We start from the raw sequence: 13,461 nt of genomic DNA on the forward strand, positions 1-13,461 counted from the left end.
AGTGATTTTTTTTTAGATCAATCGGCTTATGAGATGCATGTAGAGCCGTTGGTTTGTGCAGATTTATTTTGTTGTGCCTTTTCCTCCCGTGAATGCATTGATTGTGGTAAAAAAGAAAAAGGAGGCGCTTATGCTGTCTCTGTAGCTTATAGACTTCGAAGTGTTTAGCGTAGTCAATTCTTCAACTTTACGTTTGGTTTGTACGGTTTGGCTTTGATTCTACAAAACTTTTGGTGTTTGTGTAACGAAGAAAGAGAGTCCTTTAACAAAATGGATTTGTGAGCTACAAACGTCATTGGAAAGATGGACCAGGTAGTTGAATAGCTACAAATACATTGTATAGACTACTAACTGCGAAAGCTAATGTTTTCGTTGGCATATTCACATTAAACAACCAATGAATTGCTACCACCAATTCAATTTTTCTCTTACGTTCCCACACACTGTTTAGGACGAAGACAAGTTACAGAATATTCATTCAAATGCTATATGTTTGATGTAGTAGTTTTCGATTGTTTTTGGTGTTTTGAAAGGGTTGAGAGTATGTTGTGTGTTTTGAATACCTAACTAACCCCTATTTTTTACTACAATAATAGTGATACTGCATACAATACACAACAGTGCAGGATTGACAGAACAGAACAGAACTGACTGACAGATCACAACTCACACACCAGTTACTACACTATACCTTCCCTAATTTCTTAATCAACCAAACCAATCCAAACCAACCAATTACTTATACTACCCTGCTATTTGCGCATTGCTGTTCACGATTAACAACAATTCTGGTCAGGGAGAAAAGAAGACAAATTTTAAGACTAGCAAATATACACACTTCTACTATTTCTACCACCAATCAAACTATAGGACAAGCTATTAACTTACTAGACACCGTCCAACAACCCTTTTATTGAACATTACAAGGAGCAACTTCTTCCAACGATATTCATATGAACACGTTGTTAACATTGACGCACATGGATAACTCTTCTACTCAATATGAATAATTTCTTAAAGTCAACTTCGCCATCATTACCGACTGGTCAACATCTGTTTCAACAGTCACAACAGTCACAGCAACAGCAACAGCAGCAATCGAATCAAGGTAGAAGCAGGTCAGGTACATTACCAACATCATTCATCACAACAACACGTAACCAATTGACTCCTAATGGACATAATTTGTCCACCTCTACTTCAAACAATACACTTGCCAACCCATTAACCAGTAGTCCTTTGTATCACACTGAACCCCAGATAAGTAGTCACAATGTCGGCAGCAATCAAGACTTTTTATTGACTGTCCCTACATCCAAGGATAGCGCTATTTCAACATCTCCACTTCACAATAGCTTTATGTCCAATACATCAATGGCAACTGCAAATGGCAATAACATCAACTTGAATTTAAATGTTGATGGGAATTTAAGTACCACGCCTACTCGAAGGATGAGATCAGGATCATTGTTTTCTACAAATTCAATTTGGAATGATGATAACAACTCATCTAATAGTAATCACAGTTTACATTCAGAGTTTGTTATAAGTCCATCGTTGGATGCATCGTCGCCTTCTCACCAACAACAGTACTTGCAGCAACATCAACATCAACAGCAGCAGCAGCAGCAGCAACAACAACAATTACAATATCAGCAGTCGTCTTTGCGTAATAGATCTTACACTACTAATGCAGCTATCCCTAGTGTCACCATTAATGCAACTGCTGAATCATTCAACAATCATAGCAACCCAACCCACAATGGATCATACTACAGAAATGGTGGTCTGAACAAAGTGTCAACATCACCATTCATTTCCATAGGAGGTAAAACTAACGACAACAATTCACTAATTGATAATTTTATGTTGAATGGGGAAGACGCAAGTGCAAACGCACCGAGAATCAGATCACAAACTTATTCTGGAAGTACACCGCCAGGAGTCAATGAGCAAATTTTCAACACTAATTCAACTGCTGCGATTTCGGGTGCGCATTTGGGAGCAAGATTGCAATTAAATCCACAACCGGACATTCTTCAAGCTCAGCTAAATAATAACTCCTTTCCAGGGGAAAATTTCGATTTCACCACTAAACAAGATATCAAACCAGACTTAATTGATGATTTTGATTTTTCACAATTGATGATTACGACAAATTTTGAAAATACCAATTTGGGACCAACGAGATTTCTTTTGTTTGACAATTTGCCCTTGTACATTGATTCCTGCAAATTATTTATGATCTTGGTCAATTCGAATAATCATAAATCATTTGGCAGCGTGGTCAGTGTCAAGATGACCATAACTACAACTTCAAAATTGGCATTGGTTGAATGTACAAATATTGAAACTGCCATGAATTTGAAAGCCAATTTTAATCATTTGGAAATATCTCCGGGCAATACATTGTATGTTGCATTTGCTAAAGTTGAAGAACCACGGATGATGGATGTGTATGACTCGCCAGTTAAATCGATTGCTGAACTTAATTTGAACAACAGCACTCAAGCCAAAAGTCTTCGAGGACAAAGCAATTCACCACAATCGGTATTGTCTAAGCATGGATCAATTTCGTCTGCTGAAATGAATGGAAATGCTAGTCACCATGCAACAACATCTACTGGGTTTACCGCTTCCACAACAGCAACAGCAGCGAATACAAGCAACATCATTGAAGTCATTACCAAGCTTTCATCATCGGTAAACTTGAGCAACATTCGATCCATTGTTAACAAATGTATTGCCTATCCTAATGAAAACTACCGCTCCGATTTCGGTCCATTACCTGACCCCATACCATCAAGACAATTTGATTCACCAACGTTGCGCGAATTGAGAAAAGTTTTGGAAAACAAAGAGGCTGGTTTATTTGACCAAATTGGAGATTCCAACTTTAGTCAAGTTTCTGTTGATGAATTGGCTTTGGCTATGCTCGATGAATTGCCAGAAATATGTTATGACTACTTGGGTAACACCATTGTGCAGAAGCTTTTTACATTACTCGATGATGAAAATGAAGATGTTCATGGAGGTGGCTCATTGGTCAAATTAATGATGGTTAAAGAAATTGCTCCTTATTTGACCCAATTATCAATCCACAAGAATGGGACATGGGCGATTCAAAAAATCATCAACTTGTGTTGCGGCTGTAGCTCATCATTACAACAGATGTATTTGATTGGAGCCAGTTTGAAACCATATGCTGTTAAATTGTTTAATGATCAATTTGGTAATTATGTAATTCAAGGATGTATTAAATTTGGATCGCCATTTAATGATTTTGTGTTTGAGGCCATGCTTGACAATTTTCTTGAAATCAGTTTTGGTCGATATGGAGCAAGGTGTATCAGGACAATTTTGGAGGGTTGCAACAACAATAACCAGCATCATCATGAAACGAACGGTATCAAGGCTGAAGGGACCGTGTCTCATGAGCAAGTTTTGCTTGCTGCTGGACTAATTATTGAATTTGCAAACGAGCTAGTTGTGAACTCGAATGGTAGTTTGTTGATCACATGGTACTTGGATACGTTTGACTCACATAATGGAACTAAAATTAATTTACTCGTTGATAAATTCTTGCCTAATTTGCCAAATCTTTGTGTTCATCGATTGGCCAATTTGACCATTTTGAAGATACTAAACCATAACACTGCCACCACCACTACCACCACCACCACCACCACTAATCATTCAAATGATGGTGACGTCAAGCATGTTCTAATTGATGCGATTTTTGCAAACATTGACAATTTGAAATTCATCTTGCAAGAACGAAGTGATGATAATAATTCCAATGCGGGACCATTGTTTATTTATAAAGTATTGAGTAACCCCATACTTGCTGAGTTGACTAGTGGCTATTTACCCGCGATTAAGCGGATTTTAATGGAGATTAATATTATCAATTTTCATAATTATAAAAAGTTGATGGATGAAGTTGGATTGTCGAGTAGTCGATCAGGGAAATCCTTTTCATCAAAGAGAGGAGGTGGTAGTGGTGGTGCAACATCAGGAGCAACAGGAGGCGGAGCGGGAGTGGGAGGAAGCAGTGGTGCCCATAATCTTAATCATAATCATAGTCACCACGGTAATGGAAGACGTGGACAACGGAATGGCAATGGTGGAGCTTCAAAATATGATTCTTATCAAAATCACCACCACCATCAACAACATCAACATCAGCACCAACTACAGAATCATCAGCAACAGCCACCATCAACGGGAAATTTCCATTCTCAGCCGCCTCATATTCAACAACAGTTTTCCATGCAACATATTCCACCACCACAATCGTATCAGTATGTTCCCCTTGTTCAACCTCAACAACATCAGTATGCAACTCAACAACCATCGGCTTATATGAAACAGTACTATGCCCAACAAGCCATGGCCCAAGCACAAGCACAAGCACAAGCACAAGCACAAGTACAAGCACAAGCACAAGCACAAGCACAAGCACAACAACAGTATTATCCACCACCACCACCACCACCACAACAACAACAACGTGGAGGTTTACTACCATCACAACAACCACTGCCTCAAGAGTTGGCAGTTATGCAACAATTGGAACAGTTATCATTGAGTAGTGCTGCATTGGGCTACAATTCCAACCCAAGCACACCAACGGTTCAACAAAGAAATCTGTACATGTAAAATAAAAGTCACGTGGCAAAATATTTGGGAAATTTAGAGAACTACGAAGTTCAATGGGCACGGTATATATATTTTGTATCTTTTTGTTTATAAAAACCCCAGTAATAAAGTAATAGTTAATCACAATCTACTTACAATCAATATGTGTCGTACAAAATTAGTCATGCTCTACTCTTCATCGCTTTCTTCTTCTGCTTCTTGTAACCATTGAACAAAAGGCTTGGCGGCTTTTCTAACTTTTTTAGAAACGTCCTTTGGCACGTACTTTTTGGACACTTTAGATCCCCAACGAATGATGACATCTTCACTAATCAAATCACGATCATAAAAAGCATGCAAGATTTTGGGAGTTTGCGAAATCAATTCAGTAGGGTACAGTAATCCGATCAATCTCTCCAACCCACCAAGTAATGCCTTTTCATATTCTTCATTACCGTTTGTCAATTTTGTCAAAAGACCGACATGAGGTTCAATTTGATCTAGTATATTCGCGTCAAATAAAGTTTGCGCGAGAACTTGTAATGTAGCTGGTGATTCAACGAGGTCCAATTCAACAATCTTTTTGTAAATTTCCACATCAGATGGTAAATTTTCAACCTTGTTGTCGGATTCAGAGAGTAACCAATCACCCAATTGTTCATAGGCATTTGAAGAATCAAACGCTTCCAATTCACGAGCTCTGGCTGCAACTGCTTCTTCACTCATATCAACTGCCCATTCATCATCCTTGATTTTCAAATCTTGCAACATAGCAGCTTCGGCATTAATCTTCTTAGCCAACAAGTCGTCATCCTCATCATCTTCACCATCAACTCCTTCTCCCTCAGCGCCATTTAAACTGGCGTCATTGGCATTATCATGACCAGCAGCAATATCAGAAATAGATTTACCTCCACCAACGACATTGGCAGTAGCCGTGGCTGACTTTTTACCCTTCTTGTTATCAGGTGGGTTCTTGACGATGTATGAATACAACTTATGCTTTGGGTCCATAAAAGTTACTTTACCACAAGCTTTACAATCTCTCTCCAATGAATCTTTTCCTTTGAGGACAATTTCCGTCTCTGGGTTCTTGCAAGATCCACACAAGACAAATTTGTTAATAAATCCATCTAAGGAATCCTGTAACTCACTAGTATCATGAGCCCCATTGACCAAGTAACGATCAGTTTGAATTTGGGTTTGAGCTCCCAATTCGTATCCGAAAAATTTAACCAAATAAGCTGGTGGACGATTCAATGCACGAGAAACTTCACCTAAATTGACAATAGCAGTCTTGATACCGTTACCTCTACCTTCAGTCTTAGATTGAAGTGGAGGCATCTTGTACCTGTAAAAAGGATCGGTGTTATCACGACAAATGTTGATGAATGACATATTTGGAAAAATGAACTTTATTTACTTTATTGTTAACTTCGGCGGTATAATGGTATGTGGAGTTATATTTGTTGTCTGAAGTAGATTATCTATAGATGTAGGGTGTTTAAAATATAGCATAAAAAGTAAATCTAATGGGAGGTTCTTTGTTGTTGTTGTTGTTGTTGTTGTTGTTTGTATTCGCCACTGAATAATTCTTTGAAAGAAAGTGGTGATGGGATGAAATGCTTACGTGATTTTTGAAAAAGTGGAAAATTTTTCTATAAACAGTGTCGTAAAAATTGTGACATAAAAATTGTGACACTTGTACTGCAATCTTGTTCAACTTTGAAAACAGACAGAACGATAGAGTCCAAGAAGATTACCTCACAATATTACCTTCTTACGTTTCGAAATGGCCAACTCTGAAGAGGACGACGATGCTTACCTATACGGTTCAGACGATGAAGACCAACCATCAACCAAAAAACAAAAGACGCAGGCTTCAGAGCTGACAACACTTCTACTGAATGATGGTGATGCCACGAAAGCCACTGGTGTCGCCAAGGATGAAGACAAAGCAGCCGTTAACGAAGAGGAGAATGAAGATGAAGAGGAGAGTGAAGATGACGACGAGGACGACGAGGATGATGACGATGATGATATTGACATCATAATAGGAGACACAGCCCCTAAACCTTCAGTTCCTGGCAATGACATTCTATCAGAAGTAGCGGCACCCACATCATCTGCAGGAACTCCACAAGCATCGACCTCCACAACGACACAAATCACAACTAAATCATCTACAGGAGTAACCTCAGCTACATCGAAACTCGACATCAATGCCAACCCTGAATACGAAGGCAAGCCATTAACGCAATTGGATTTGGAGATATTCAAGATCAAGCCATGGCGAGCACCAGGTGCTGACATTTCCGATTATTTCAATTTCGGATTTGATGAGTTTACATGGAATGCCTATTGTCACAAGCAAGATAAATTACGTGGTGAGTTTAATCCACAAAAGATTATGGCTGAAATAATGAAGGGACCAGGTGGCCCACTTCCAGGAACTGAAGTTGGCAAAAATAAAAATAGTCCATTACCCGGTGGCAACAACGGATTGCCGCAACCGCCAATGGGTATGTTCCCCCCGGGCATGCCTCCCCCACCTGGTATGTTCCCGCCTGGATTTCAAATGCCCTCTGGAATGCAAATGCCACCAGGTGCGCAAATGCCTCCTGGATTTCAAATGCCACCAAATTTTCAGATTCCACCGGGTATGAAAGTACCCAACATGTCCAACTTCAACTTCAACATGTCGGCGTCATCACCACCTCCACCTCCACCACCGACAAAGTAGTATATAGTGTGAATAATAAGCAATGCGAGATATAGAATCCCCCACTCTACCCACTACTGAATCAAAATTCGTAATATTACATTTTCTTTCATCTACTCTATAGACTCCATACAACTTCTAAGCTGTTTCAAGTTGTTGCTTCATCATTACATTGACCCAAGGTTGTCGTCTAATCTTGTTTCTCTGTACAATACTTTCCAAAATTGCAATCCATCGCTTCATTTCCTGTTCATTTGGAGCACCAAATTCGATAATTTCCCCATTGACAAATTTAATCTTGAATGAATGTTCAACAAGCAAAACATCACTGAAGTTACGATGCTTTGAAGTGTGCAAATTTTCTTTGTCAACGTACATGACGTCAACGATTTTGTTCAAATTGATCTTGGCTCTCGTCTTATGGCTAAACTCAGAGTGTGCCACTAATGAAGTAGCATAAAGTTTAAACCAACGACGTTTCCAAATTTCACAATCACCTCCCTCTTGATACAAGTAACCTTCATTGGTAGTTTTCAATTCTTTGCTCAATTCAGCTAGTGATTGGTAAGCTGATTTGATACTGGTGGGCAAAACCTCATGAGGATCAGAACGAGGGACAAACAACATCTCAACTTCCAATTCAGCAATCTTGTATGGTTTCAACCTCTGCCTAGTGTCACCAGTATTGGATTTGGTTTCCCATTCATTAAAGCAACTCAAGTCAAATCTTTGCACTTTCCCAGTGACTTGTGGTTCAAATTGAGCAAAATCAATATAACACCTGGCAAATGATCCATCAGTAGCCACTTTATTAGCCCAACTATCTTCGACTTTACTGGGCACGTATCTTGTGGTAGTGATGATATCCTTGGATCCAAATAAACGACCTAATCTGTTCTTTGATTTGACAACTTTCCTTTCCCGCACCTCTACTAATGTACCTTTTGGCTTGGTGTAACTAGCCTTCATGGTCAAGATGAATTGTAAAGAGTCAGCAACAATCAACTCAAATTCTTTGCCAATTGAAACCAAGTTTTGGTCCAAATCATATTCAGCAGTCTTGACACAATGAACACCATTGTCCAATGCAATGGTAAACTTGCCCTTGTGTGACTTCATATCAGGTAAATTGATATTCTTCAACCCAAGAACACGGAAAAACAACCTACCACGCTCTTGCCATGCAACATCAGGTAATTCATCGTCAATGACTTTTGGATCGGATTTGTGGCGTTCATGCCCATGATGGTGACTTTTTGAGTCGGAAAATTCCGAGGGAACAGAAACGGCACTGGGCATATTCGATTTGTGCTGAGGAACCCATTTCTCTTGCTCAATGTTATCTCTGATTTTGTTATTAACTAAATCATCACCCAAAAATGTCTGTGGAGTTTCAGTATTGGCAAGATCACGAAAGTGGTGTTTATCAATCAATTCGATACCAGTGACAGAACCATTCTTCCTAACAAGTTTAACTGGGGAACCAATCTTGATAGGACTCTTTCTTGGAGAGCTCTTTTTCGAAATGGGAGTATGCGAATCTTTCAGAATTTTCTTGACTGGTGTTGTTGGTGTATCAGTGGGAACAATAGGTTTAGCAACAACGGGACGCACGTTAGGATCTAATTTCCTCTCCACTATAGGTTCCAGTATAGGTTCTGGAAGAGGCACTGATGGCTGCACTGCAGGCTCCAACGCCGGTCTCACCTCAACTTCATTTCTTGATGTCTTAGGTGACAAGTTCTCCTTGTGCAAGTAGTTCAAAGATGCTTCTGTGTCCAACTCATCAATGCCACCCGTAGCTGTTTGTGGGGTATGTGGTGAGATATCAAATTCAAACTCGGGCTCAGGTAATGCGGCATTCTTGTGGACGATCACTGACCCTGTTCTAGTTGGATAGTCCTGGTCATTTGGTTGACTCTTTGACATCAATTCGCTGGGTGACTTGTTCAATTCATTAACTAAATATGGGTAAAGGTCCGAATCAACAGCGACAGATGATTGGCGTGGTGAATCGGTGTTGGCATCATGGATCGATGCAGTTTGTGGAATATGTTCATACGTATGTCCAGCTTCAGTAACAATTGAATTCTTTTTCGGTTTTTGCTCAACAAATTTAGCATTAGCATATTCATCTTGCGTCATACCCTTTCGAGTTGAAAGAATACGTTTAACATCATCTTTATCCATGCTGGGTAAAGTCTTCATTCCTTCCGCGCGAATTGTAGGTGGTTTTCTCGGGACAACATCTTCAAAGATATCATCATACATGTTCTTGGGCGATAATACTGAGGATGAACGTTTAATTTCGAACGTTGGCACTCTGAATCTCGACTTTCTGGGTCCAGAGGGTACTGCTGTTGTTGATGCTCTTTGGACATGATTGCTGTTTGAAGACGTCAACCTCTTTGTTTGTCGGGCCTCATTGTATGAACCAGGTTGTGGAGGTTCAACAACGTTTGGATTATTATCGATATTAGAAAGCATATTGGATGTATTGAGTTGAGCTGAAGCAACTCTAGATTGATTTGGGAAGTGCAAGTCATTGAATCCAGAGTCTCTTGATAATTCAGGTAAAAATCCGGATACTTGAAAGTCATCAAAATTGTCTGGACTAACCACTCTTCTTGACATGACATGCACTTCCTTGATCTTTTTACCATTTAATGATGAAGGTATCCTCACATTATCAGTTGATGTTGCTCTTTTCTTCTCATCTTGTTCCTCTTTATAAGCTGCTATCAATTGCTGAGTAGGTACCTTGTGCATTTGACTCTTTTTCTGTTTGCGCTGACTATGCCAAATTGATAGAAAATCATCTGGTTTATTCTTCACCACATCATTCTCAGCCGATAAAGAACGTTCGTAGCTCGACACAGAGTCCATATGTTTTGTAATCTCCTCCAATGAGGAGTAGTTGTTGGTTTCAACTGGAGGTAACGTTATATCTTCATTAGGTTCAGCAATGTTAGATGAGTTTGCCAAAATAGTGTCGTTATCTTTTGGACCATGAGTTGCATCTATAGCTTCGTCAATTGCTCTAGGAGGTGCCAAACTTTGCACAATCTCCTGCTTCTTGGAATCCGCGTGTACGAGATCTAATGCTTGACTAAGCTCATTAGATGCATCAGCAAAATCTTCATCTGGTGAAGAGTTTGATTCATCAAGGACTTGCGACTGTTCGAGTACCTTGCTATATTCATCATTATCTTCACGGTCACCGTCGTTGCTGTCCTCCAATTTCCAGCTATCATTGGTATGGAATCTTATGGACATCCTTGATTCTTCTTCATTTGGGAGATTGGACATGTCGGTAGTGTTGTCAAGAGGTTGACTTTTGCCACTTTGAGTGGTCGTCCTTGGCTCTTCCAGTGATGCCAGTGCGGATGCGGCTGCGGCCTCGGCTCGAGGTGCGTGCTTCGAGGTGCTGAATAGCTCTTGCTTTACGTTTCCTGATTGTTCATCCTGAGGTAGAACTTCACTTGACTCCTTCTTTACGACAACCCGAACATGCGGTTCCAACACGTCTCGCTCATGTCCTTCATGTTTCACAAAGGCCTCTCTCTCTTCAATCACAAAACGCTCTTCATCAAAGCACTTTTCGATCTTCACTTGAACCTCGTTTTCCTCCGGTATAAACTCCAGAACGTCATGGTCTTCCTCTTGCTTCACGTGAGTCTCATTTCCTTGTGGCACATTATTAAGCGCCACTTGAGAAGCAGACGCACTATTAAGCAAATTCATAATGGATTGTTCAGTACGATTGTATGAATTGTCAAAAGAATCCAAATGATCATCTTCACGCAACAGTGACGACAGTTTTTTATTGGAAACGTTCATGTACAATGCATCCTCCGATTCATCTCTAGGTAACATTGATTCAACTGCTGCATCAGATAGCCCCTTGATTCCATCTCGCAAAGCAAGCCCACGATTAGCCTTTGTAGGAGATCCAGGAACTGAATTCAAACTTCTATTATCATCTCTCAATGATTGTAATGAAGACTGTGATGACCCCGATGATCTCAATTGCACATCAGGAGATTTCTGTAAAGAGTCCAATGGGTTTTCCATTTGAAATGTAGGAGTTTGTAACGAAAGTGATAGATGATGAATATTTTCCTTGGTCTTGTTCTTTGCTGCCAATTCCAACTCTTGTAAACGAGCATCCAAATCATATTCTTCATCTGAGTGAGGGTTCAATTTTTTATGGAGTGGTACAGCTTCTAGTTTCTTTACCTTCTCTGTGCTATTACTGCCCCTTTCACGATTCAAGAGTTGAGCAAAAGTAGGCTTGCTTGTATGTGGAGGTGGTGGTGGAGGAGGTGAAGCTAAGCTTTCGTCTTCTGAATGGATGTGTGGCTGCTCCCAATGATGAGTGATTGGTTTTTGAAGTGCTAGGTGGTTCGCAGCTTGGTGGTTATCCTCTTCATCAAATTCTTGTTTCTCTTGATTATATTGATAAATCTTAGGGTCAGTTGCTGTGAATGCCACTTTCTTGGGTGATCCAGTCGGCGTTTTCTTCATTATTGACTTATTAGGAGATGAGTTTACATAGGTTTGCTTCGAAGCTAAATTGACAGTTGAAGTTATTGGAGTTTGCAGCGTATAAATATCGACATCAGATTTATACTTGTTACTCACTTGTATAGTGTCCTGCAAGTCAGCAGAAGTGTCAATATCAAAATTTCGATTCAATGAAGTTTTGAAATCATTTTTGGGGTACAATTTGGTCTGTTGTTGGTCTTGATCGCTAGCATATGTGTCTGAGCTGGAATTAGGGTCATTAATGGATGGTTGCTGGTTAGGGAAGTTCAAGGGTTTTGTTGGTGACGTGTTGATTGACATTGATAAGCTGTTTTCATTTCGCCTGTGGCTAGGATCGAATGTGGTTGGAGCTATACTATCCATATCTGCACTCATTTCTCTCAACAAAAGATCCACAGATTCTGCAAATGGGGGAGTTAGTAAGGTATTAAAAAAGGATTTAGAGCTGAAGTTGCTACGGAGGTGGTATTATTCTTTCCATTCTGCATGCTCTAGGAGTGTTGAGTACATACCATTGTCGTTTTTGAAAAAGTCTGTGCCTTGACTCAGCGATCGCGATAAATCCTGCGTTGACGCGACTGGCGGTGGTTCCAATTGTGACATTCGGATAAATTAAGCGCGTTTTGAGTGGTTAGTGGTAATGTTGGAAAGAACTGACTTCTTAAAGATATAATTAATAGAGCGAGTGGTGAGTCTTGGTCGTTTTGATAATCAATTGTATCTCTTTTTGATTAATGAACTTGAACTTGTTTTTATGTTTTGGATTTTTTTTTTCGTTCTTTTGCTTTGTTTTTTTTTTGTTTACAATTCTTCCTAATTAGGAATATATACACACATCAGTACAAGTTACAATAATGTAGAGATCATTATTTGCAATTGAAAGATTAACAAGGCTTGCGAGAGATACTAGATGCATTGAAAGACTTCTGATAATTCGTTGGGTTAGCTAGTACCAGTCACCGAATTTGTCTCGAGGTTTGGCACTTCAAGCATATTGCTTGAGTAACGTTTGCATTTGAACCAACGCGTAAGTTGTTGGCTACACATTCTAAAGAAAGTAAAACTCAAAACGTTGTCAAACTTCCCTAAACTCTCTACATTTAAAATGAGAGGACCTGAACGTGAATGAGGAAAACAAAACTTTACACCATTAAACAAGATGTAGACTCAGACTTAGACGTTGACGCGCATGGGTAAAGAACTTTACCCTGCAATTATCTACAGCAAATCTCCTCAGATGATAGTACCATTCCCGTTCTATAACTATCAAAGTCCATTCGAATCTACACAGCGATCGAAGCGTTTTCTATACCCTTTTTTGGCGAAGATGTAGAGACAAACGTATGTATCAATGACAGTGTGTTACAAATTTTGTGTCTCTTTTCCAAAATCGTGCGACCGTTCCTCCAGTTGCCAATTTTTGCAGCAAGATCACATTGCCAAATCGAGGAAAATGTAGAGGGCAATCAAACACTACTCTTGGTAATTCTTGCTTTCAAGAGACTGATGAACATTTCTGGATATAATCATTCTGTTGAAAATGGAAAAGA

At 39.6% G+C, this 13,461-nt stretch overlaps 4 protein-coding genes across 4 annotated transcripts; 2 read left to right on the forward strand and 2 right to left on the reverse strand. All coding sequences in view use genetic code 12, as the record gives it.

Moving 5' to 3' along the window:
• Positions 1–1,002: 1,002 nt before the first annotated feature.
• On the forward strand, positions 1,003–4,662 carry CPAR2_100670 (uncharacterized protein; the record flags this gene model as incomplete). Its single annotated transcript, XM_036810668.1, has 1 exon — positions 1,003–4,662. The coding sequence occupies one exon, from the start codon at positions 1,003–1,005 to the stop codon at positions 4,660–4,662; it is 3,660 nt and encodes a 1,219-aa protein (XP_036663213.1).
• Positions 4,663–4,830: 168 nt separating this feature from the next.
• On the reverse strand, positions 4,831–6,039 carry TIF5 (translation initiation factor eIF5; the record flags this gene model as incomplete). The annotated part of the gene is made up of 1 exon (XM_036810679.1): positions 4,831–6,039. One exon carries the CDS (start codon positions 6,037–6,039, stop codon positions 4,831–4,833), a length of 1,209 nt encoding a protein of 402 aa, XP_036663214.1.
• Positions 6,040–6,433: 394 nt separating this feature from the next.
• Positions 6,434–7,384, forward strand: CPAR2_100690 (cleavage polyadenylation factor subunit; the record flags this gene model as incomplete). Its single annotated transcript, XM_036810690.1, has 1 exon — positions 6,434–7,384. One exon carries the CDS (start codon positions 6,434–6,436, stop codon positions 7,382–7,384), a length of 951 nt encoding a protein of 316 aa, XP_036663215.1.
• Positions 7,385–7,501: 117 nt separating this feature from the next.
• On the reverse strand, positions 7,502–12,514 carry INT1 (Int1p; the record flags this gene model as incomplete). Its single annotated transcript, XM_036810701.1, has 2 exons — positions 7,502–12,312; positions 12,424–12,514. 2 exons carry the CDS (start codon positions 12,512–12,514, stop codon positions 7,502–7,504), a joined length of 4,902 nt encoding a protein of 1,633 aa, XP_036663216.1.
• Between the last annotated feature and the right edge of the window lie 947 nt (positions 12,515–13,461).

The sequence above is a fragment of the Candida parapsilosis genome, contig 005569 (genome assembly GCF_000182765.1).
Source record: "Candida parapsilosis strain CDC317 annotated contig 005569".
NCBI lineage: Eukaryota > Fungi > Ascomycota > Pichiomycetes > Serinales > Debaryomycetaceae > Lodderomyces > Lodderomyces parapsilosis.